The 26,781-nt window shown below is 42.6% G+C and overlaps 3 protein-coding genes across 5 annotated transcripts in view; all 3 read right to left on the bottom strand.

Moving 5' to 3' along the window:
• Positions 1-6,663, bottom strand: part of LOC106574399 (sodium-driven chloride bicarbonate exchanger) — a 52,527-nt gene extending 45,864 nt beyond the window's left edge. For 2 of the 3 annotated variants that reach the window (XM_014150254.3, XM_014150253.3), the window contains exons 1-2: positions 6,298-6,663; positions 4,403-4,450 (exon numbers count right to left, since the gene is read on the bottom strand). In XM_014150254.3, coding sequence (XP_014005729.1) covers positions 4,403-4,450; positions 6,298-6,345 — 96 coding nt within the window. In that variant the 5' untranslated portion in view covers positions 6,346-6,663. Of the gene's footprint in view, positions 1-2,808; positions 3,094-4,402; positions 4,451-6,297 lie in introns of those variants that run through there. The other variant, XM_014150255.3, reaches the window with a different exon arrangement.
• A 4,115-nt stretch (positions 6,664-10,778) lies between these two features.
• Positions 10,779-14,243, bottom strand: LOC106574400 (T-box brain protein 1). Its single transcript, XM_045697653.2, is given in 6 exon segments — positions 10,779-11,424; positions 11,985-12,046; positions 12,181-12,333; positions 12,632-12,753; positions 12,845-12,999; positions 13,231-14,243. Coding segments are annotated over 6 exon segments (1,662 nt in total). The 5' UTR covers positions 13,755-14,243.
• A 384-nt stretch (positions 14,244-14,627) lies between these two features.
• Positions 14,628-25,652, bottom strand: LOC106574401 (ubiquitin C-terminal hydrolase PSMD14). The gene is made up of 11 exons (XM_014150257.3): positions 25,495-25,652; positions 24,721-24,770; positions 22,885-22,956; positions 22,667-22,786; positions 22,475-22,545; positions 22,065-22,215; positions 16,119-16,226; positions 15,945-16,019; positions 15,551-15,676; positions 14,938-15,000; positions 14,628-14,808 (listed from the first exon to the last, which is right to left on the bottom strand). Exons 2-11 carry the CDS (start codon positions 24,766-24,768, stop codon positions 14,710-14,712), a joined length of 933 nt encoding a protein of 310 aa, XP_014005732.1. The 5' UTR covers positions 24,769-24,770; positions 25,495-25,652; the 3' UTR covers positions 14,628-14,709.
• Positions 25,653-26,781: the final 1,129 nt, after the last annotated feature.

Raw genomic sequence — 26,781 nt, 5'->3', positions numbered from 1 at the left:
CTTCCATACGCACAAAAAGCTTATTTCTCTCAAATTTTGGGACACATTTGTTTACATTCCTGTTAGTGGAGATTTATCCTTTGCCAAGATAATACATCCACCTGACAGGTGTGGCATATCAAGAAGCTGATTAAACAGCATGATAATTACACAGGTGCACCTTGTGCTGGGGACAATAAAAGGCCACTCTAAAATGTACAGTTTTGTCACACAACAGCACAAATGTCTCAAGTATGGAGGGAGCGTGCAACTGGCATGCTGACTGCAGGAATGTCCACCAGAGCTGTTGCCAGATATTTGAATGTTAATTTCTCTACCATAAGCTGACTCCAATGTCGTTTTAGAGAATTTGGCAGAACGTCCAACCGGCCTCACAACCGCAGACCACGTGTAACCACGCCAGGGGGGGGAAACTAATTCCGATTGGTTAGGCCTATGCCCTCCCAGGCCCACTCATGGCTGCACCCAGGCCCAGTCATGTGAAACCTATTGATTAGTGGCTAATGAATATATTTCCTTATAGGAACTGTAACTCAGTAAAAATGTTGAAATTGTTGCATGTTGCGTTTATATTTTTATTCAGTATAGAACCTAAGTGTGCACACACACACACACACTACGGTGTGTGTAGCGATAGCACCTGCGTTCCCCTCACATGTTAGGTCAGTACGAACCGTAACAATCTGTTCATGTCCAATTTTGTGATAACGACATGTTCTCATCAAACAGACAAATGGTCAGATGGCTTTCAACAAAGAGCACGGCGTGTAGAGGTCTCTCAACTAGCGACCGATATGTTCTGAAATAAACTGCACCCAACACTTCCAGTTCCCTTAAAAATGACTGTCAGCTTCAAATGACTTCCTTTCTCGTCTTTAACTCCCACACACGCTGCTGGACGTCATTCCTTTCTTCGATAAGAACCTTGCTTGAGATTTCCTTCTCCTTGAGCATTTTTTTTGGTCTTACCGTATTCAAGGAGATGATGATTTTCAGCACAGGAAATACATTATTTTTTTTGGAGTTCGAACAAGAACTGGTTTGATAATGCACTAAACGTAACCAGTTGAATCAGAAGTGTAAATCCAGGGCTGGAACAAAAGTCTGCTAACACACAGTCTGCAACCCCAGGGCCAGGGTTGCACATCCCAGTTGTGAACAAAGTCTTTGTTTAAAATGTAAAACCACCTACAAATCAAAATGACATCCTGGGACTTCAGGTTGACCTCTGGCAGAGAGAACAATATGATTGACTGCTGCACTAGAGGAGGTGGTCTGCTGATGTTATCTTTCAGGGGGAACTATTATGGAACTCATTAAGAAACAATAAACACAGAGGATGTCTCCTAATGTTGACCGAAAGGTGTGCCTGGGTTATGTACCCATATCCTTGCCAGTAAAAATCACAGACCTATCTGTTCACACGGGTGTAGGGTGAAGTTGCCCCTTGACGCTGACCTGAGGTCAGCTATGCTTTTTTCCCCCACTAATGGTTAAGGTTAGGATTGGTGGAGGGGATGCTGATCCTAAATCTGTACCTAGGGGAAACTTCACCCCGGAGCTTTCACACGAGCCGTTTCCAGGAAGCCGGGTAGGTTAGAATACAGCTTTCCAGGACACACACACCAGCCTTGTGAACCAATTTCCACATTCCTCATGTGCCTCTCAGGGAGTTCTGTGACGCACGGAACCTGCAGAGATGATCAACATTTACCTTCATAGGATATCTAGGCCATGAGGTATACATTAAAGAACATCTCTACTTATTATTTTGACCAACAACACCTATGTGAATCAGAAGCATATATAGCATGTGACTTTTCACAAAGCCTCATCTATTGGATAGAGGATTACTGACTGTAAATCAGTCTAATGTGGATGAGAGTACTGCACATGTATTTCAAGCCGAGGGGATTCTATATAGCTACAGCTAGTGGATTAGCATGGGCGGCGCCCCTTACACCAGAGCGATCTGATTGGATAAGGGCAGACGTCGTCACAGGTCTGATCCCTACAGATGGCCGTGGTTACCGTGGCAATGGTAGTGTGCTCAGCATCAGCATCACAGCAGAGCTTCTCGAAGCCATACCTCTCTATCACAGGCTTCCCTATTCACTTTGTGAGATCAACACAGTTTAATCCAAAACCTAAAAAGACATCAACAAACAGCAATGCTTCTGAAGTAGCCATAAACGGACCAAGACAGAGACAAACAAACAGTTTAGGTCATTTGCTTCTCTCAAAGATCAATCGGGTTCATGACAGTGGGTATAATCTCTAGCTCGATCTCCCACCACTCGCAAAATGAGAGTGCTCAAGACCCATCTGTCAGTAGCTCCTCAGGACCTTTTCCGATGCCAGGAGATCTGCAGCACAGCTAGCCTCTACTGCAGAACAACAGCAGTGATCAGGCATCGCATTAACCAACACTATAATACTGAACTGAAGGCCATTCACTCTGCCCTGTAGTGACTTCAATGTTAATCTGCCAAAGCGTTCAGGAAAGCGTCGAATGGCCCGTTTGCGATCCATCAATAACCTTCTATAGTGTTTCTGTCCAATGTCACTGTCGAGCAATTATGACGTGAATGTGTGTATGATAAGTCTGCAGTGGTATATTTTCATAACCCCAAATATGAGCTAAAACGCCAATCAGGATATATTCTTCCATGAACACAAACAATGTTGTGATGCAACAATTAATAGTTTATGCCACCTCAACATCATCAGCATTTCCATCCCATACTTTGTGCCACCCCCTATGTGCCAACCTCCCTCAGGTGGCACAGGCTAAACCCAGAGGCATACCTGGCAGTTAAATCCATTGGAGTTGGGGTCCAAGCTCCCCGATAACATGGCGCGTCAGTGTGGGCAAGGATGCCCGAGATTTCTCCTTGGTTTTACAGTGGTCGAGAGACCGCAAGACGGAAGCTCAGAATCCAAGCCCCGGACAGAACCTGTTTTTGTCAGCTGGAGGTATTGGCGGTAAGGTCGAGCCAGGCTCTTCTCACCGGTTCCTCTTCCCCATGCCAGCCAGCCTCCTCCTGACAGCAGCTTCGCAACACAAACAAGCGCTTAGACTGCCCAGCTCTGATCCAGACAGGCTCCGATGTTTTCTGACAAGCATCCATCCACCAATCCCCCGTGAGATTAGCGAGCTGCTGACATCACCGATGCTGGGCTGTGTGGTGTTGTGGCCCTCTTATCTAAGAGAGGCTTGTATCTAAGTCACGGTAAGCAAAACACACACAGACCCTTCTTCTGTGGGGTTCGAACTGAAAAGCCCTAGGACTTCTTATCGCTGCACCTGCCACATCTGATTCATCCCACCTCCACAGGGACAAGTAATGAGGCGGTTCTACTCTGCAGTCATCCTGTGTGTGTGTGTGTGTGTGTGTGTGTGTGTGTGTGTGTGTGTGTGTGTGTGTGTGTGTGTGTGTGTGTGTGTGTGTCCTGCCTATGACACTACTGTACTCTGTCTGTGCTGCATGGTCAGCGGAACACTGTGGCAGAAACATGCTGCAATGGAAATGGATCCAGCGCTTCAAGCGATTCTTCTGCTACACTACCTAATGACACACATTCCCAGTGGTACTGGATCAATAACAATTTAGGCACGGGTGATAAATAGGATTGTTGGGGAAACTATCAGAAATGTGATGAAAAAGCACTAGCGTCTCTCTTAGCTGTGTCTTCTCTCCCCTCTCCCTCTCCCTCTCTCTCTTCATCTTGCTCCCTCTATCCGCTATAATTAAACATCCAAGGGCGCACAGCCGGTCTAGGCACTTAGCTCGCTACAGTGGGGCTGGCTCTGCACAGTCGGATCACCCAGTCAGACAGAGATGCCCCACTGATCCAAGAACATTATGTCCAAGAGAACAGGCCTCTGTCTGCTATGCCCACTCTGCTCTACAGACCTCCCCCGTCTGTCCACACTGGATCCACTCTAGCCAGAAGACCAGCCAGGATCACTGTGTCTAGGATTAGGACTCAACATTCCGTCCCATCTTGACTACATCGCACACTCTTCATCTCCAGTCTCCAGCCCTAACTCCCAACACCCTCGCTCTGCCCAATATATGCCAGCACATATATTTCTGATGTGGAATCAGTGCGCTTGACTCAAGTTTTTGCTGAAGTCTCCCGTTGATGTCAATGACTGATTTCTGTGAAAGTCTTGGTTGGGGAGCTCTGATCTCAACTCTGACTCAGGTCTTTGGAAGCTTGCCAGATGGATGTTCCGTGATATTCATAACCAAGGCGGTTTTATATGGATACCTGCACATTTGCTGCATGAAGTGGCTTATCTGCAGTTGAAATCAAAGGAACTCATGTATCACTGAGCAAAAGTAGTAGGACTTATCCTGCATGCTTGGCTTGGTATGAAAGCAGAAGTACTCACCACATTCTTGTGTCCTTGAGGTATCTGAGGGCTCTGGGGTCCTGGTTCCTGTAAACAACAAGGTCAAAGTACAACATCAATCCACAGGACATTGTTCCCATGCATAATCCAGTCTTGCTTAGTTACGCATCTTCACACCGGAAGTCATTGAGTGCTATGCGATCACTGCCGGTCCCCAGGTTTCTAATACAAGTTACATGACATTTTTGTTGTTTGTCATACAGTGAGGATTTCCACAGAACTCTCACTCATACTATTACCTCACGTACCCACACACGTCTCTTATCAACTATGGCAACGCATTGGGATTCAGGAAACACGCTACAGCTAGGCAGCCAAGAGTTATGATGACAGGGCACTGCACTCTGCATTGAGTCAGTGAACAAAAGCATCCCATGTCATAGTCAACCTACAGCACTGGTTAAGTAGGCTCACACAGACGCCTGTTTTATCAGTGTAATTTATCAATGTTTTTTCTCTTTTTATTTATCAATGTTGTTTTTCTTTTTATAATGACCTATTCATAAGAAGGGAAACAATGCTTTCAACAGCGTTTGAACAAAAGTCATATTTCTCCCCTCCCTGGTTTTGAGGCGAGAATCCAGCACGGCGGCCATTCCTCAACGCGCCATCACCGGAATGCTAAGCAGGACCTGACCGCTGAAACAGGCACAGTCTTTGGACACCACTGAGTGTCGTCACCCGTTTAATAACATATGGTCTCGATCCAACATGCAGAAGCATGTATAGATTACGGTTCATCAATCTTGTCTATGACCAAGGATTGGCCATAGAAAGAGTGTGTCCTACAGGGTGTGAGAGAGAAAAATACCTCTGGTTCTTATGGATGAGTGGTGTCTCTGTCTGTGGCTTGCCTTAGTAATACACCTATACATCCTAATGGGTCCAATCAGATATCAGATGAGCCCGATGTCTACTGTCTAGTAGTAAACTACCATAACAGCATGGGGCCGTGAATTAACACCTGTCCTTAATTATAGGAGCTGGAATGTACAGCTGTCCTTAATTATAGGAGCTGGCTCTGTCCAAAAACTCTTAAATGGATTATTTTATTTGCATCATAACCAGTGATTGACAGACAGACTGAATAGGAATTCACCATGAATAGGAATTCACCATAGTCCTTCTACCTATGAAGACTTTGGTGATCAGTGGTGATTTTAGGTTGCGTCTGACTCGGAGTCCTGATGAACATTCACAAGATGACAGACATTCTAAAATCAGCTCCACCATAAGGTAATCCACAGTACATACCACAGACACATCAACTGCACACTCGACAAGACGTGGCCCTACGTCATCCGTTATCAATAACTAAATGTGTCAGCTGTGACAGAGGAGAAATTGGTGGATATAAAGAAAATGATGCATTAGTAATAGGTAAATAAAGATGACCCTATCTTTCTAAAAAAAAAAAATCAGGTTAATTACAGTGTTCTATAGGTACTTGACGTTGTAGTAGACTATGCAATAAAAACATCAACATTCTGGAATTTTATTAGCCCACTTTGATGACCATATTAATGTAGGTCTGTTGGTCCAGCACAAAAAAAAGCTCCAGGATGGTCCAGAATAAAGAAATCATCACAAACATTACAATATCTCGATATTTGGGATAAAACCGTCTTGGCAAACCGGTCTATAAAACTAGGTTATAACCTACTTACCTATATTAAGCCTAATACAGTTTTGTCATTTTCGAATGTAATAACATACAAAGGCTATCTATGATTTATTTCAAATGTATTGCACACACAGGCTGATCTATTGGTGGTGTGTTCAATTCCCACATCAAGACATTCTCGATATGAAATCCATTTTCCAGTGAAAACACAATGGTTGCCTATTGTAGGTTGCCTATGGGACATCCTTACCAAGGGTAGTAGCGGCTCCATTTGTGCTCCTTGGTCCGTTATGTCCATATTTTCCTTGCCTCGCTTTCTCTGTAGACTTGATACGCTCCTATTGTCTTCTTCTGTCTAGTGCCGGGCTATATCAGGGTGAAGCCTTATATAAACTGGGCCTATTTTCTCAAATTAAGGTAAGCATCCTCCTCGTCCAGTCCTACATCATTTAGGCATGGGGTAGCGATTTCCCATTCACTCGCTCAAGCTTGGAGTGTGCAATTTGCGCTACATGACGAGGTGGAGCACACGTGAGGCAATGAAGCGCAGCACGATATAGATTCCGTCTACAGTGGCGCGCGTTGCTCCAAGTTTGCCCACATGTCGACCTATTCTTAAAAATGATCCAGAGAATATTGGTTTAGGACAAATTACACTCAATAGAATAGGATATGAACGCACGACACCGGAGAAGCTCAGGATAAAACAGAGGTAGGCTCTAGTAGCTATCTTGACAGATATGCATGTTCATTTGGGACAATATTTAATTAGGTATTAGGCTATTATACGCTACCAAGGACCTATTGTAATTAAATTAACCACACAAAAAAAAAAACACGTAGGCTACTATATTTTAATGTTGCCTATTTTGGTTCTGTTCCCAATGTGGTTAACAAAGGATCCTAGGATTGCTGCCCGACCCATGAAATTAGCCTATGAAGCAATGAATTTGCTCTATTGCAATCCATGAGGGACAATTGGGGACCATAATCGAATGGCCTACTTCACAAATTGTAAAATACATGCAGATAACGATGGACCATTTATATCATGGCCCACATGTGTCCGCAGTGCGATGGGATATACAGCACATTGATTCATTCACCCACATATGAAGTCGTTGACTGAAATCCTTTGAAAAACGTTACATTGGTGCCATCTAGTGTTCAATGGGATCTGTCAAATCAAACTGAAATATTTGATTAATAAACTGGCGTAATTTTCAGTAGTCAGCTCATTTATTTTCAAATTCAATGGTCAACATTAATCAAAGCGCGAATATAATACAAATATAAAACAAATATCAATGGAAAAAACAAATTTATCTCCAGTCACATCGAGATAGATTTAAATGAATGCCCCTTTAAAACCAATGAATACCCGTTTCCAAGTCAATTCTGTAGTACAACTCAAGATAAAGTTGTTGATCGATTGATTGATAGAATGTATTGGATACTTAAAAGCAGTAGGCCGCTCCAGCCGGAGACGTTACATACATAAAAAATAATCGAGGATAAAAACAATAAAACCCGATGGCTTATTTCCATTGTGGTCCTCATTTTTTCAGCAAGATGACAGGTGGGAAAGATCAACTCTTCACATGCACACAATGCAATTAAAAACAACAAATGCAATTTACAGCAATCCCATTTACAACAGCAACATCTACAGCACAGGGGTGCCCGTTTACGAGTCACCTCGTGGGAGAATACCCCTAATCAAACCGCCATGGTATTTCTCAAATATTGTCTGGTTTGTTTGGGACACCACCCTGATGAGTTCAGGTAGCTTGGTAAACTGTTCCACAGAACTGCAGCAGACTACACACAGTTTTTCCCCATGGAGAGCTTAAATCTGCAGGGAACAAAGGTAGTAAGAGCTCCTGGTGAAGTACTGATGTGTCATTTACACAGCTGAAATAATTACACAGATTCAGACTACTTTAATGAATATTTACAAAAAGTCAGCTGGGCCTGTATTTGCATGTCAAAGTGCTTAAAGTGCATATTAGTCCAACCCTAGATATTTGGAGGCAGAGTTATGGACAATTTTGTTAGTAAACCCCAATTTAATCTGAGTGACTCCTGTTTCCACCTTGAGCCATTTCAGTTCTTCAAAGTGAGAGGGTTCAAGGTGTGTACGAGCTGGAACCTTCAGATCGAATCTAATCTTATTCTGAGGTCTGATGCTTATGCCTGATACCCTGGGGGGACTGCTGTGCCACGAGGCACACGCATAACCACAATGACATTGCACTATACTGTTTTTATATCCAGAAATCTAGATTTCCTGATTCAAATGCATGTGTGCACTCATTCATTTAAATTCAAGATGACAGACAGTGAAGGGGAAACTAATACATTTTTGACATGGATACATTCTTGAATGTCAACAAATAGTGTATGAAGAATCCCTTTGAAGGGCAGGATCAAGTCCATATATTGTTTCCTTCCAGCACTATAAACTGCTCTTGGTCCAGCCCCAGAGGAACCGAGATGAGTATATAAGTATTTATACATTTACATTTTAGCAGATGCACTAATCCAGAGCGACTAACAGTAGTGAGTACATACATTTTCGTACTGGTCCCCCATGGGAATCGAACCCACAACTCTGGCATTGCATGCGTCCAACTAAGCCACAATGTATATATGAAGATGTCTGAACAACTTAAGCCATGACCTGGTAAGAAAGCCAAAGTTAGGATATGCAATTAAAGATGATTGCCAAAAAAAGGTTTGTTATTTGTATAGGCAATTAAACCGTATAAGTGTAGCCTAAACCAGTCAAGTTTTGATTCACACCTGACATCTTCACAACAGGTTGAGCAGTGGATGGTAGATTGATGTTTCCAATGAGCCTCTCCAGTGGCCTTGCATTCAGGAAGTCAGTCAGAAGGCTGGTCTTTGGGAAGGGCTGCTCTAGTATCAATGGGCCTTAGGAGAATACATAGCAAATCTTTATAGATCCCCTTTAGCTTTTTTGGAGCCTGGTTTGACAGCATACCATTACATTTTTGGATACTCACCCCTTTTTGATTAGGCTAAAAAGCAAGTGAACGCTCAGATTCCGAATCGGTTTCTGTTGCACATTAAAAAAAAAATACAACATTTCATTCTTGGGGTTGTGGTTCGATGTGCCAGTTCATGATGTTTGTCCCCCATGGGTCACCATAGGAACAAAGTCAATACTTCCTCAAAATAGTGAGATTTTTATTTTATTTTTAATCTGTAATTAATTTGGACGTTTTTGAACGTTTTAGTCGGCCAGTTGTGTGTTTGGTGCAGTATTTCTCAAGTAAAAAAATGCCTGACGTGTTGTCACTGATGGTATGTCAGGACTGATGGTCTGTTTACGTTTCTACCGTTGTGACTAGATTGAGCAGGTCTACTACAGCTCCATCTAATGGTCAGCGTCCGGGGAAAACAGTTGTTGACAACTGTAGCATTGTAGTTATGCCTAAATCTCTCTTTTCCTAACCTAACCTCATTCTCCTAGCCTGTTATGTTAATTCTAACCTGTATTTGACGCCAAAGCATACATTTGAGAAAAAACAACTAAAAAATGCTTACTATTTCCGCATATAATGTGAAGTCAGGTTGGCTAATTGGCGGAGTTGGCCAATCAGCGGTTGACTTGTCATTCATATTTTTTGTGACCTGTATACACCCTCACCAATATGCCCCCACCATTGTGTTATTGGGGTATGCCCACACCAGTCAAACACCGAAAAGCTTATTTTCAACATATTTAATTATCATCTTTTGTAAGGAAAAGTATTTCACTCATATTGTAAATTATAGGTCATATTTCATAGAAATCTGGAAACGCTGGACAGTTAATTTAACACTAAAATATTTTATTTTTAAAGAAAACGTCAAGAGTCGCCGAATAAATGAAAGTTATTTGACAAATTTAAAATACATATGTTGAATCAGCTATGTGAGTACAACAATACACACATTAAACATTATCAAGGATTAAAAAACAAGTTCAGATTACTTATGTCCATTGTGGTCCTCTTATGAATATCTTTCATCTTCAATTTACTCCATTGTTCACACATCTGCAAGCAAAGCAGCAACAGCACTAATAAACCATCATACCAGGTATAAGAGAAAAGGAATTGCAATTTATCCATCTGCTTTTAATCGAATTTATATTTGTACTTCATTTTTAGATAATGAATTAGTATACATCCTTTCAAAGACTACAACAAATTCCCTCTTGACCTTTTTGCGTTGGGCATTGATTTATGAATATGTCCTTTGTGTTTTGAAGCATTGGGCTACTTACTTTAAGTACAGTTGTTATAACTCAGAACCTTGTTTTTTGCAATAGTAAAGACATTGTGGATCCTATATAGCCTACTAAAGCCAGCACAATAAAACATAATGCCAATGAAACTCAATGCAGGCTAAGACATGAACACTTTCCAAAAATGTATTCAACAAATCAAAAATCAGTCAAATCAGTCAAATTAGAAAACAGGATTCAATTAAAACATCTAGAGTAGGACTACAGCTAATGTTAAATAGATACATTATTATAGCTTAAATAGATTTTTTTTATCGTTAACATTTTAATACTTCAGTCATATCCACAGCCAACTGTAGGCTAATCCAAAAATGCAGTCTAATGAAAAAACGAATGAACGATGTCCAGGTGAGTCTAAATACTCACCTGGACATCGTTCATTCGTTTTTTCATTAGACTGCATTTCGTTGATGTCAATAACCTAGGATGGGATATCTCTTCAATTCAGTTTATGTCTCTATCCAACTAGACTCCGAGATATCTTGTGGTTTTGCGTCTTCAGAGACACCCGCTGGCAAACTCTCTTTTGAAAGTGAGAGGACCTCGTCAAAGTTCGCAGTACCTATAGCGTGTCCATTAGTCCAGCAGGACAGAGCCGGGCTAGACGCACCGCAATACTGGGGTGAGGTACGCGCAAAATCCGTTGGTTCTGAGTAATAAGCAAGGGCTCTACCCGAACTGTCCGTTGCGGACAGCTGTAGAGCCTTTCCAGCTGCTGCATATGACAGCAAAGCGGTCGTGTTTTCAGTCGCGTCATTTGTGCGGGGGGCATAGTCCAGTCTGTTGTTGGTCGGTGTCACAAACCATCTCGGTGATGCCGCCATTGTGTCCTCCTCGCTGGTTTGCGGTGACAGCATGCTGCTAGTTAAGGGGACGTTATAGTCTAGTCCAGACGTAGCTCCTGCGCTAGGGCGGAAACAGGACTTGGCATAAGTGCTGACGAATTGGTGCTGAAGGAAAGAATTAGCAAGAGCATATCTGGCACCAGGCACAAACTGAGCGTAGGTCGAGTCACTCGGTGATGGCGTCAACCGGTCACTATCGTAGCCTGTGTAGATTCTAGACATATCCAAAACAATCAATTAGGAAATTTGAAAATAATACAGATGAGAAAGAACTAAAATAAAACGTTTCCACAAGTATGGAGTAACAATGACATGGAATTATAAAACAAATTTAAAAAGCACTCTGGAGGTCTTACCGTTAAGCCTAATTCATCTCCGTTTGTTTCTTACACTCCATTTAAAAAACGAACTATTTGAAGAGAATATTGGCAAAAAAATCGAACTTGTCTGTCCACAGGAATTCTGACATGTAAACTCAGAAATTCCCAATGGAACAAAAACATGCGTGTATCCAAATCCGTAATGCTTTTCAAGATCGTTTACATCAGAATGTAGTCCTTAACTTAAAGCTGATATTGAATAAATAGTTTTTTTTTAAATTATGGTTGTTTTAGAAGTGACAGTATCGTCACCAGTAAATGGGGAAAAGTCGTGCGTAAAGCAGTCTAAATTCAGTCACAATTTGAGATTCGAATAATTCCAATAGAATAATATTTAAATATGTAAGGCTATTTAAAAATAAAACATAAGCTAGGCTAATATATTTTTACTTACTTGTCATAATTGTCCCGAAAACCTTTTGCGAAAGGATTGTGGTCTATTTTCAGCTGTGTTATCTGAAAGAGGAAAATAACATTAAGAAGGCCTAGTCTACTGTCAATTTGTGAACGACCTTTACCCCAAAGGAACATTTTTGCCTAGCCCCAATTAAAGAAAATAAATCAATATTTGAAGGAACGAATTTCCTTACGTCTGTGTTCTGGTATGCTGTGACTGCAACGAATTGCGTCTCGGGGAACGTAAATGATTGTCTGGGTTGGCTTGCGTTCTCGGCCCCATCCTCGTGCACCTCGACCACATTAAGACGGGGTTGGTACCTATGGAGGGACTGAACGACAACCATCTGAACAGAGGACATGAAAAACAGGTGTTAATTGGGGCATCTGTGATCATCTCTAGAGACAAAGAACAACTTGAAGATGATTTTTTTTTTTACACTAAATACAAAAAACTTATGAGAATAAATTCTGAATTATTTCATACAATATGGTTGATAAATGCATAAAATATTATTTTGTAAAGAAAATCTCTCAATGCAACGTCTCCAGACTTGAATATAACATATTTTAAAGACCTCTTTCACCATATATATATATATATGTATTTGGGGCTGTACGAAATTAGTACCACATTAAACTTACCTGCCCTGCACTTTCCAATGCCCCTTTATTATTTGCCAACTTCAGTTTTCCAAAAGAAATTTCTTGACGCATCCAGTGCGCGCCGGTGTTCGGAGAGTCTGGATGCATGTAGGACTTGTTCCCTATAAATTAATTATTGAAGACATTACTCACTTGTCAGAAAACCTCACTTGGAAAGAATAGAAGGGGGAAAAGAAAAGTAAAATCACTTGCCTGTCCCATTTGAGTCAGCTTTGCCGCAGGGTACCCACTGTCCTCCTTGGAACCGCCAGTGGTTAGGGTCCGCGAGACTGACGTCCACAAAAATATTGTAATTTGCCGTCGGATCAAGTCCAGATATATTAAAGCTCAGGAATGGAAACATTCGTCTGGAAGTAGAAAAAAAGATTCATAGGAGTTTTATTTCCTTTACAAATTCCTAAATCCTGCAAAAATTTTAGAACGAAATTAATTATAATTTGAACTATTGCTGTGGCCATATTTTGTTAATAAACACGTCAATCTACTTCGTCCAAATAAGTACGGCAGTTTGCCCACTATGTTGACATTAGCCAACATAACGGCAAGGGCGGCGAGAAAGGGAACGGGTCAATACTCACCGCCCCTGTTTAGTGATGATCATCTCTGTTTGGTGCCTGTGAAACGTGAGCCACAGAGCCCTATTGCAGAGATAAACTTGCGCTTTACCAAAAACCATCCCAGTTTGCATTGCTGAGCTCTTGTGGAAAGCACCTCCTTGGTGGCCATGCCCATATGGCTGGGCGTAAAAGTATCCGGGCGCTGGGAAGCCTTGAGGTGACGTGGTGGTCAAGAGGCTATTATATGAGCCTTGCGTGACCACAGGATGGTGTGCCATGTAGTGACCCGAACTGGTGATGGCAAGGGCCGGGTAGGTGGCTCCGTGCAGTGTCCGGTGTGGGTACATGGTACCAGGCGAGGTAGCAGACGCGGGCTGAGCTTGGCTGGGCTGAGACGAGGGATACCGTCCCTCTGTAGATCCATGGAAGGTATGACGAATGTCACAGACGGTCTCTTGAGCAGACTGCCTACTGCTTCCCTTGTCGCCGTCACCAAATGAGTCCTCCGAGTCGATAAAGTCGTCTGCTTCTGACGGATTTGTCATCCCTGTGGTTTCTTTATTAGAACGTGTTAGGTTCCTCTATTTAGTTCAGCCCCTCACTAGAGGAGAGCATAGGGTGGCACTGGGTAGCGAGTTCAGACCTGTCTGAGCTGTGGTAGTCGTTATCCATATCATTGGGCGTTGGATGTTGAGATGCGAAGATATTGGAGCTGCGCAAGTAGCATTACGCGCGACACAAAAAACAATTTGGTTAAGGTTACGCGCATCACATGTAGGGAATATGAACTCGAACTACTCTTGGAACGAACCTAATGAAGCGTCTACAATTGTTACACTTTACATTACAGGGATAAGGTTTATACGTATCCTATATAAACAGTTATATTTATAACGCCTATAGACATTTTTCTGATCATGTTCGTTTTGCTGGACTGGAACAAAATACTACTAATGTTATACCTCTAGTACCATGTGGCAGGTAGATTATATATTTAAACATGTTTATAGTTAATGACAACATTCATATATTTCGTTTTTTTTATTAGGAAGTATTACTCAATCTTGAAAGTGGGCATGCCTCACATCAAATGGGGAGGGTCATTTTAACGTGACTGGAAAACAAGGCTTCAAGGAGTGTCCGAAGTGCCATCAACCATGGCATAACTAATTGAAAAATGACAGCTAGCAGCAAGGCAAGATTCATAGGGTGTGTCAGAAATGGCACCCTATTCACAATATATGTGTACTAGATTTGACCAGAGAACTACATAAGGATTAGTGTGCCATTTCAGATGCAGCCATTCTGTATGTATGGACCAAACCGTTCTCTCAGACACCCATCTGAGACCAACCAGTCAAACCGCAACACATCACCCATGCTGCTGTTCTGTATTTTAAGGATACAAGTCCACGGCCCACCTTTCATACACATTTATTTTTTATAAAACAAAACAAAGTTAGAATATGAACAGTTAAATGCAAGGGGGGGGGGGGGGCTTCACTGAAAGACCACAGTATCCAACATGGCGGCTAGGCACTGAACGATGTTGGACGTCATCAGGACGTCGACGTGCTCCTCCAGGTGCCTCTTGGGATCCTGTGAGAAGAAGGCGGTAAACAGGTCAAGGAGGGTCATTGCAAAGATTATACATGGGCATTCATGATGTAGCTGGCAAAACAGAGGTTGATGTAGCTGGCAAAACAGGTTACAGCATGGACCGGATACCTGCTTTCCGACGTTCTTGATGGCCAGCTGCTCAGGGGTCATCTTATCCTCTTCTTCGACAGCCTGGGGTAGAACACAGGGACATTGATTCTCACTCAGACGTTAACATTTAAAGCTGGGTCTTGTTCATTATGGCATGTAAAGGAAAAAAACATTTAGCAAAATAATACGAAAGTGTGTTTTATTTTATTTGACCTTTTATAAACAACACGAAACATACATCATACAAATATCAGTTGCATCACACATGCCCGGACCACTATCACACATCTCCAGCGGCCACATCACTTTCCGCCACATGGCCTGAAACTCCAACATTTTGTTTCTCTCCCTAGCCCGCTCACTTTCAATATTTAAATAATAAATCATTCGATTTTTCCATTGTGTTAATGATGGCGGATTGAGAATCGTAGAATCGTCCAACCTATCAGGTATCTCACTACACCCCCATACGCCATGCCCATGTCTTGGAAATTAGTGTTTCTGACTGGACAAGTCCAGGTAGTCAGTCCCTCCCTGTTTCAGTCCATTTTCTTCTATTTGAATACTAATGAACACCACCCGGGATAACTCATGCCCTCCCACTTTCCCCTTCTGATCCCTGCCTGTTCACCTTGTTGTAGTTCTTGGCCAGCTCCAGCATCTCCTTGACGATGTTCTCGTTGAGCTTGCAGTGCTCGCTGTAGTCCTGCAGGGTCAGGCCCTCCATCCAGCTCTTCTTGTGCAGGTTCAACAGCATCTGGGAGGTCAAGGATCAAAAGTCACTCAAGGATCATATGTTAATGTGGCACATGCAACCAAGAGAGGATAGAGGCACCGTGCACGTATTGTTATGGCGCACAGAAGATGACATCACCTGTCATTCAGGAGAACAGACAGTAAGCATATTATGAAATGTCATAATTAACTCATTAAACTACGACAGTCAACAATCCTCATCTTTTTCTGATATCATAACTACACTCCCCTTAAACAGATGTCAATAGATTTACAGAAATGTTTCACACCTTTTGCTCGAGTTCATTTTTCCTGTAGTTGATGGTGATGGAGTAGTAATGCCTGTTCAGTCCATGGATCAGAGCCTTGGAGGAGGACAACAGATGATTGAAATAAGAACAGAAACTCTACATTCACGTGCATGTTAAAACACACAGAGCTGGTCAGAGGCTCCGTGGTCTTACCTGGATGGAGGGCTTGTTCAGATGGCCCAGGTTGGAGGTGGTTTGCCTGGGCTCGTGTCCCAGAACCATCATGTTGGCATTGATCAGCCGGAACGCATCGATAACAACCTGCCCAGAATAACAAAAAAGGAACCACGTGTTATCTCGCGGAGAAACAACGTCCGTACCGATTCCATTTAAATTCGATTCCTGAGCAGAAGAAAAGAAGAAAAAAAAAATGAAAAAAATTGAAAGAATGCCAAGTAAGTACCACACTCTGCTTTGGATCTAAGCCATGAGGGTAACGTGTGTGTGAGAATACTGTGAAAGGGAGAGTAGACGACTGGGGAGGGAGGGAGATGGTGAACAGCAGATCAGGGACGGTACCAACTGCTGAAACCAGGCTGTCACTCCAGATGTGTGTAAACAACACCGAAACCATAGCCTTGCCTGAGTGCAGTACATGTCCCTAGTCACATCCTATTACTAGGCCCTACAGCGCATCCTTTCAGGTGAGAAGACATTGCATAGTCATAGTAAGGCAAAGATATGCAACCATGCTAGGAGAGGCTCTGCCGACTGCGGTTGTGTGTGAAAGCATGACAGGTGAGTAGCTCACGGTTACAGTCATGTTAAAACATTGATGGGTTTATGGTGGACCTGACTTATGCCTTGTTTACTATGATGTCCCCCTGAGACCTGCATCCATTTTACTACAAAGCACAGGAAATTAGGGTGTTAAAATATATTTCGCCGTTACTGTCACTGGTCCTGGCTGCGTTAGCCAAGGATGAAGTACTCAACTTGTATTACCCGTGTCGCTCCAAATGAACTCTGGGCGATCGTGTCTTGCGTGGAAATTGGTGAAACGACTGGCATTATTGTTACGTTCTGTGGTTATATTGGCTGCTCATTGAATGGACCATAATGGATTGTGTACAATGAGATTCCGAGTGGCAGACAGAATGACGAGAGATAGTGAACGTGACAGGGAAGCAGGACACTGCCATGTTCTGAGCACATGAAGAGAAGGCTACATCTTTCACAAGCAAGACTTGGCCGGGAGACACCTTTTCCTCAAAGGCAGAGGCGTGAAACCTGCTAAAAACACAAATATGTCAAAACTAAGATTGGCAAACGTGCCCTGGTATTTGTAGGTTTGTAAAAATGTAATGTATATATTTTTACATTCTCTCTCATGCTTGGGCGGCAAAACTTACTAAAGACTAAAAAGGTTTTAAACCATCCCCTCGGTCATCAACACACTACTCTTAATAGCAATCTAATTAAATATCTTTATGAGATCGCCTGTGCTTCGGAACCATTTCTAATGTAAAACATTGGAGAGCTAACTTTCATTTCTAGTGGTGCACTCTCCTCTGAGCGGAGATCACACATTGAGATGGAATTGGCTCTCACATTCACAGACAGCTCTGTGGAGGTGATAATAGACAGCTCCCCGCAGCACAGAGGCAGGAGCAGATGGAGGAAGTGCCATATGGGGCCCGTGAGGGTGGAAGAGAGAGAAAGAAACATAACAAGGAAAGGAGGGTGGTGGGGATGGGGGGGGGGGGTGTGATCAGTTCTAGATGAAGACATCTCAATCCCCGGAGATCTATGAGTAAACAACCTTAGCTGACTACACAGGCAGAACGCTGTTAGCTAAAATCTAACGATTTGCGTTTCCACCCAATCAGTCAACCACTGATTTTATTATTGGACTGATTGAAGTTTGCACCCACAAGAAAGTCAACCTGTCACACAATTGGCATACAAATTAAATTAGAACATTGCTAAATAAAAAAAGATAATCAAATCACCAGTCCATTCACAGCATTGGCAGGTTCCATCACAATCATGGTGGTTCAGGGACGCAAACTGACGAAGGCCCAAAAAGGTGAGAAATATTTTTCGCGCAGAAACACGCGGGAAAAAAAATCTGTAAACGCCTGTTACCATTTTCTATACGTGTGCTGCACAAAAACCTGATAGTCACACCTCTACTCAATACAACACATTGAATTTAGCTTCACACTTTTTACTGTATAATAGAAAAGGCTACTGCGGAAAATAGCTGATTTGCTCATATCCAAACGCCTACCTGTGATCGGGCAGGAGGAATGTAGTTAGGAATACAACTGCATAATGATCTGCATTTTCATTGTGGCAGTAAGGGGAAACACACTAGGCCTATATGAAACCATCTTTAGCCTACTCTTCAGACAACTTTACATGCATAGCTATACGCTCTCCTTACCTGCCACCCACCCCCCTCCCAAATGTTAGGCACCAAACAGAATTTAAAGTGAAACTGACAGAGCTCGAGTTACTTTGCAGATATGAAACAGACATCCATAATATGAAAAATAAAACCAACTTTATAAGAGGTTTTAAAAATAGGTTATATTTGACTCAGAATTCCAGTAAAGCATTATTGGCAGAATAGATGGATGCAATTCAATGGATGATTCATATAAATTCACCAATACATTTAGTCCAAAAAATATTGCTATCAGGTTGTAAAGCAAAGCTGGCCTGGTACATCGTTTGTTGCCTCCACCCATTCGGGATGCACTGTTTCAGTTTCAATGACTGAATATTTTTTAACAAAAACGGACTATAACTATGGCTGGGAATGTCAAAACAATCAAACTATACTGTCGCGCCATTCATCCACCACCATCACGTTTCAGCATAATAATACACATCCCCATGTCGCAAGGATCTGTACACAATTCCTGGAAGCTGAAAATGTCCCAGTTCTTCCATGGTCTGCATACTCACCAGACATGTCACCCATTGAGCATGTTTGGGATGCTCTGAATCGACGTGTACAACAGCGTGTTCCAGTTCCCGCCAACATCCAGAAACTTTCCTCTTCAATGGATGTGCAGTGGTATAACATTCCACAATCACCAGCCTAATCAACTCCACGCAAAGGAGACGTGTCGCGCTGCATGAAGCAAATGGTGGTCACACCAGATACTGACTGTGTTCTGATCAACACCCCTACTTTTTTTTAACGGCATCTGTGACCAGATGCATATCTGTATTCCCAGTCATGTGAAATCCCTAGATCAGGGCCTAATAGGGGAGCACTCTGTCCACAACATTGACATCAGCAAACCGTTCACCCACACAACGCTATACACGTGGTCTGCAGTTGAGGCCGGTTGGACGTACTATCAAATTTGTTGGAGGTGGCTTATGGTAGAGAAATTACCATTCAATTATCTGGCAAAAGCTCTGGGTACATTGCTGCAGTCAGCAAGAAATGTGAACCACTTTGCTGGCTATCTACGTTGAATTTGAACGACATCCACAGTTAGCATATCGCTTTGTTCCGTTTGTATATATTTTGCATTGATCACACGGGCAAGCAAGTTCCCATTCAGTTGTCAAAACGTGAGTTAGAACAAGCATGCATTGACAAGCAAGCTGCAGAAGGACTAGCAGACTACTATTCCCCATCGTTTATCAGTGCAATTGAGATGGCCAACTAGCTGAATGTTTGGTTTTATCTAATGTTCCCTTGTTAGATTTTAGCGCATCACGTTCTTGCTAGCTAGTTGTTGATCTTATTGTTGTTGATGTGCATAGGCAACTGAGAGAAAGCCATAGTTGTTTGATCAATAGGACTTAAGTTCCCAAATGTAAGAGGACTCCCGTGGTATTTTCATATTTGCAGAAATCCATTCAGGTGTATTTTATGGCTTTTGGTGAATTCGTTCTAATGATAAAAAGTCATGCTGTTGCTACTGCCTGTAAACACACAGTCCAGTTAATAATGAATGACGGCAGGCCCGCGTGGCAAATGGCTTATTTGCATATAGGCCTACTATAACTCCGATTGGCTATGGCGCACTGATCTGCGTAGACTTCAGGTTTTATTTACTGCAGCGTCTATTAATTACCAAACGAACGGCCGCTTCCCCACTTTTCACAAATGCCTTAATATACGTCATTCCCAAACATTCTATTAACTTATGAAAACGACCATATCTAAGCGCTCGCTTGTCAGAAAAATGTAAAACAACGGTGTCATATTCTTCCTGGGGGTGTATATGATCAGATTTTAATAAGATTTCATGTCGCTAAAACGCTGTCAGTTCTAATTTAAGGAACACCAGAAAAAGTGTGTTTTTTTTTATTTTTTTTATTTTTTATTACATTGTTTAGGCACAGGAATCCTAACGTTGAAGCATCTATCCCTTAACCGTTTTTCCAGTGCCATCCAAAATGTGCATAGCCAAGGTACCATGCTAGCTAGCCAGGTAACATCACTAAACAAGGTTGTTCGTTATCAAACCAAAAACTTGGGCCCGTGAGCAGTTTAAAACAGCTCGCATCGTGGTTCAAGAAATTGCACACGAGAGGGCATGCCGAACTCCTTTTTCAGCACCGCTGTGCCTTGGTTATAGGTACGAGGCAGAGCAGAGCACCGTCGATCAGCAGTCAAGTTAAAGTTGTTTTGCACAACCGATTTGATTTTCTACAGCGGGTAACCAATTAAATATATAAAAATATTTGTAGAAATGAATTCATAGGCTACTATTTCATCCCTAACGAAAATATCGGCCTGGTCCCGACATCTATGGTTGCTTGCCAAGCCGGCTGGCCGTTCATTCCATCAGTTGTTGCAAACCAAATGGTAGAAATAATGTCTAGATGCCTTTTACAGTGGAGATCAAGGTAATGAATTGGCTTATTGGCATTACTTCTCCTTGCATCTAGCCTAACATTTAGTTTTCAACAACGAGGCTTTGTACAAACATTTGTCTCTCGACATTTATAAATGTTCGTTTTTTTTGGGGGGGGGGGTGTATTGTATTTTAACCCCCCTTTTTGATCTCGTCTCATCACTGCAACTTCCCAACGGGCTCGGGAGGCGAAGGTCGAGTCATGCGTCCTGCGAAACATGACCGGCCAATGCTTGTTTTGACCAACCCCTTGTAGACGAAATTATATAAAATGTGCGATAATTCATGATATAAAGGGGAGAAAGTAGCTCCGGTAATATGGGGCATAACTTTTGAGTGGTTTGGCCTAGAATCTAACGGTTTTCAGTGATGTAAAGGCACAAGTAGGACTTTCACTGTGCTCTTTTTTCCTCTATAGCAGTGGCACTCAGAGGCTGCGTGACAGCGAAGCCTAGTCAGACTGGACTGCTTGCTCTTACAGGTGAAATGAAAAGATACTATCCACTTCGCTCACGCTGTGAGCCACTCCAATAAATAAGCAAATGTAACACAAACCCCATCACTGTCTAGACACACCAGCTCTCCATCACGGCTAAATTACATTTTAAAACTGACGGAGATATGCAGAAAGTATGGGCGGAGAGAAGCAGCTGAGAAGGCTAATGCAAGCTGGCTGCTCACAACAGTCATGTGATATTGCATGAAACACTCATTCTGATATGACATATCTGACATCACGCTCTGAACTGATATTCTATTTGAAAGACACGTAGGGATGCATTCTGTTCTCAGTTATTCATTTCAATATGCGAAGCATACACCATTATTCATGGTTAAGAGTATTGAGACATCACGCCTCAGATACACTGTTGTTGTGCAGCTACCTGCCTGTGCTACCATGCTGGGTTTAGTAATAAAGCATCCAAGTTACACCCTCACTTCCTCCAATGCATATACATGTTCCAGTAGGTTATTACACACAGACAGTAAAGTAAGCCAAGCAACACAAAGTTAGCCAAGGCAAACGGGTGTTTGCTTGCCAACTTAGATGCTAATGTAGCTAGCTAACATTAACAACTGTGTGTAATAATTTGCACCATTGAAACATACATCCTTATCAACTATAATCACAGCCATGTTCCCCCCCCCCCAGACAGTTTTTTTTATGGATCTACACAGTTCACGTGGATGACCTATTTTGAGAACAAAAATCGGCGAATATCGCTGAAAAGTGACGAGTTTACATCCCTACGGCTGTTGGACGTACCTTTCCTTTGACACTTTGGATGGGGTCCACCACCACAGCCACGGCTCTCTCCGACAGGGCCTCGAAACTCTGCTGGGTGTTGATGTCAACGCCGGACAGCCAGCAGCCAAACCCGGGGTGACTGTGGTACCAGCCAACCACCATCTCTGGTCTAGTTGGAGGAGCCACAGCAATGATAACCATCTCAATTATTTTAGTTCAACACTATTACTGCACAGATACCTTTCTTCGTGTCTATTTTACACATTACTTTTGTGTTTTATTGTTACAAATGACATTTTTCTGTTTTTAGTGTATCCTGGAGTGTAGAGCATTTACAGTGTGACTTTGTCCTAGAGAAGCTATGCCAAATCGACCGTGGTGTTCTAACTAATATGTTTTATATTAGTAAGTTGTCCATATGCATTTACCTGCCAGTCTGCTTAAGCATATCCAACATCTTGGCTTGGAAGACGGGGTCCACAGCCTCCACACTGACACCCTGTCGGAGAGAGAAGTGCTATTACGCAAACACGGGTGGAGAAAACATCACACGCTTAACTGTAGAGTTACTCAACATTGTCCTGCGGGGTCTGTTAGGGGAAACGACTGGGAAAACGTACAGTTCCTGACTGCGGCATGGCGAACACGTCAATCACTCGCACTGTGTAGTCGTCCACAAACTCGCCCAGCATCAAACCCATGACCTCCATGGGCACACCGGCACGCCCGTGCTTCAGCATCTGAATGAGATGGAAATACATGGTGAGACGTAGACGGCTGCCATGGACACACATGTAACTAGTCGGTATAAAACGGCAACTGTTTATTTCCTTCTTACCTTGAGCAGTGCCAGTGAGGAGATGTACACCTGCTCTGCAGTGTCTACGGCGGGGGCGTCTGTAGGTGGGCCCTGGGGGGGAAATAACAGATTTTAGGCTATAGTTTACTATCACACAGAGCTGATTGGGATGACAAAATACAGCCTCACTGCAGTTTATAATATATTAGTATTATATTATTGACAAACTGATGATCATTGTTAAAAGGGAGACTCAGCAAAATAACGTTGCCACGAGCGGCACCGCAGATATTGAGATGAGCGAGATGCAAGACTTCGCTCTCACAGAGTGTCTGCGCATGTCCACGGAGAAGTTGAGCCTTGTGCTTCAACGCTCTTAGTTGTTGCGGAAATTGAGCCACTATGCTGTTTACGTTCTGCTTCTACGTCATATCATTGAGTCTACCTTTAACATTTTGTTGACAATAAACACCACCTGCAATTTGACATTAGCCTAGCCACTAGCCAGTGAAAAACCCAGAAGCATCACACCAGTTTGAGTGTCAAGAACTGCATCTGGCACCTACTACCATACCCCATTCAAAAGCACTTCAATCTTTTGTCTTGCCCATTCACCCTCAATGGCACACATTCACAATCCATGTGTCAAGGCTTAAAAACCCTTCTTTAACCCGTCTCATCTCCATCTACACGGATTGAAGTGGATTTAGCAAGTCACATCAATAAGGGATCATAGCTTTCACCTGGTCAGTCTGTCAGGTGTTCCTAATGTTTTGTACACTCAGTGTATGTTCAATATCCTGAAAGTAATATTGTAATATAAATGGTGCTCTGAAGCCCTGCATGTCAGAGAGGGAGAAGTTAAAAGAAGACACCCCCCTCTTTTTAACACCTCTGTAGGGTGCCAAGGCAGCCACTTACTGGAGGTGTTAATTGGCAAATCCAACGCCAGTCGGGAGCAAGCTCCTCATTGGCCTCGCCTTGCAAGGCTTGGCCGCTACAAACACAACAAAGTGGGCTCTTTTCATTTCTCTCACCAAAGAGCGCCCCGGGCCCTTGTGATTGGGCAGGGCTACACTAAAAACATGTTCTAACAAAGCATGCTCGATAATAGCACAAGGGAGACACTGCAGTGGTTAGGTGGCCTACACCATAATTCTTTACTTTCGATTAGGCTACTTAGAATTTGTTAATACATATTGAACAGAATGCCTTGACAATCTATTCTCATTATCCATTTCACATGAAAAAGACTGTAGAGCAAATAGGCTATAGCTAAGAAAACTATTCAACTTTGCAGAGAGGTTATTGAGGGAGGCAACCTCTGCATCTCAGCGCAAAAGGCATCACTACAGCCCCTGGTTCGAATCCAGACCATCCGGCCATGATTGGGAGTCCCATAGGGTGGCGCACAATTGGCCCAGGGTCGTTCAGGGTTGGCTGTTTTTGTAAATAAGAATTTGTTCTTAACCGACTTGCCTAGTTCAATAAAGGTTAAATAAAAAAAAGACATTTTAATAACAATAACTCTTAACCTGATTGTGTGGACTACAGACCACACAACATACTAAAATGTACGATATTTAAGAGAGCTGAGCTGTGCCAGGTCCTTTTCAGTCTGTGGATAAGAGCAACAAGGTCTACCCTGACTACAGTCTCTCACTTTTAATTTGTAGTCGCTTCTGCCTATTCCACCCAACTCAAGTCAGAATCACTCCCTGTTTGGTGATCGGCATAAGATAGGCGTTGAAGATATATAGCTAGGATAGTTATAGCCCAATATTAGGGCTTTGATTCATTCATGAGTTAATGAGACAAGGTCTAAAGGCATTCCATAGCAACAGCATGCGAGATAAGTCATGGCTGAAAACACACCTGACCCAGTCCGGGCATTCCTCCTCCAAGCCTCAGCAGCCTATCCATTTCTGTTGTGGGAAAACACAGCAATGAATGTCAACCCTATTTACCATCTTCAACCCTATTACTTTCTAAACAATATGCATTGTTGTTAGATAGTAAACTACAAAACAGTTGTTAATCCCAAAAGGCAGTCAAAAGAGCAGGATGGAATGACATGGCATAGTTTGCCAGTTAACGTTAGCTGTCAGACGATATGATTTTGTAACCATCTGTTTCACATGTAGTTAGCTGATTTTCATGATTCATCTGGAATGTCTGCTTTCATACAGTATCATCTAGCTATTTTTTTTGACTATAACTAGATACATTAAATTGTCTCATCACAAATTATTGATAATGACAGTAAAGTGACTACGCTAACTAACGACGTTGACAGTTTGCTACATATTATAGGTAGTGGGCTAACGTTAATCATCCAGCTGTCTAAGTTAATGTTATCCGCCAGAACAAAGAAAATAATGTTAAACGCGGGATAACATCAAATTATTAATAAAAAGAGTGGTCCCTGTCAACTAACCAACATGTTTGACTAAGTTTGCTAACGTTAACCAGATAAACTGCCTTAGCTCGCTTGCTAGCGGTAACGTTAGCGACAGTTAGCTAGCTAACGTTAGCTCTTTCATTACACGCGACAGTCGAAAAACCAAACTGACTACATAGCAACTTCTTCGGCATGGATACATTTTTGCTAGGGTAGTGATAGAAACAGTTGTGGGCGTGAGATCCTACCTGTTCAAGATGTAAAAATGTTGGAAAGAATAGTCGTATGTGCTAACTATTGCAGTCTCGCTTGCTACAATGAATCAGCCAGAATCCTCATTCAAAACAAATTCGTCGGAACAGTGGGTACTTCCGGCGCCTTGATGACCACTTCCTCTACTCCGCTACATTCTGCTGTAGGTCGCTTTCGAGAAGCAAGGGGGAGCTGAATGCAGCTGAATCACTGTCCCTTAAGCTGTACCAACCATTAAAGCAATTTATGCATTTAGTACAGACCCAAATTGATGCGGAAAGCCCCAAATATTAATGTGATACAAACTAGGCTAACAAACCTGTTCCAACCTTTGGGATAATGCATTATTACCATTGTCCCTAGCAACCAATGTGGGCATCCTAGTGCAGCCTGCTATAATTGTCACATCATACGATTATATTCCCCTGAGATCTGTAGCTTGTTTGTCGTGCAATGACTAAAAGCTGTTTTTGTTCTGCTTCCCATCTCACATAATATAAAACTGTTGGTCCCCCCATTTCCATCCCTGGGGTTTTGACACCTTGTAATTAGCTTCTTACTACACCCCCACAATGGCTCCCATTCTCTTCTCTTTATGGATTTCTAGTATAACCAACATTTGGGTGGCAGGCAGACATAGCCTACACAGAATGAGGACACGTCCCAAAACAGTGAAGGATGATCCACAGTTGTGGAACATGTTCTTCGGTATCAAGTCAAGACCGACCAATACAGATATTACCAAAGTGTCCAATAGATGTAATAAGAAATTGGTTTAGGCTACAGAACCATTGTCAACAATGACAAAGAAGATGGGGGCAATACAATCACCACTTAACAATCACACATACTTTATCTAATGTGCCAGTTGCTGTACATCTCTACATCTATTCTTGGAAGGCTGTACCTCAGCATCAAAGAGGGAGTCAAATAGTGAATCACACTCAATTAGTATAATAACAGTCAAGATAATTACACAAGCAAACTACCAGGGAGAGAAAAAAAACACCTAGTGATCACATCTGTCGCACGGAATGCGTGTCAGCCATTAAATTGTCTATCTCTGTCTGAGGTGTATCACCTAGCCGCCATGTCCCCAGCTAATCAGTGGAGGTGTTGGGAGGAGAACGTTTGTTTCTCTCTCCATCGACACCTCCCTCCAGAACGCCTGTCACATCAGGGGAGGTGAAAGGTCACCCCAGCGCCATCTGCTCAAAGCGGGGCTCCTCCGCCAAAAGACGCCAACCACACACTATGCAGTAGAGTAGACCAATTAAAAACAA

The sequence above is a fragment of the Salmo salar genome, chromosome 16 (genome assembly GCF_965601325.2).
Source record: "Salmo salar chromosome 16, fSalSal1, whole genome shotgun sequence".
NCBI lineage: Eukaryota > Metazoa > Chordata > Actinopteri > Salmoniformes > Salmonidae > Salmo > Salmo salar.
Note: the sequence above shows the minus strand (reverse complement) of the source record. Positions and strands in the feature narration are given on the sequence as shown.

Excerpts from the sequence above, each read along its gene's own strand:
- LOC106574401 (XM_014150257.3), bottom strand. The coding sequence starts at position 24,768 with ATGGATAGGCTGCTGAGGCTTGGAGGAGGAATGCCCGGACTGGGTCAG. Across the intron at positions 22,216-22,474 it reads ATGCTTAAGCAGACTGGCAG|ACCAGAGATGGTGGTTGGCT; the intron begins GTAAATGCATAT and ends TCCTCCAACTAG. Across the intron at positions 15,001-15,550 it reads TGGCCAAGAACTACAACAAG|GCTGTCGAAGAAGAGGATAA; the intron begins GTGAACAGGCAG and ends GTTCTACCCCAG.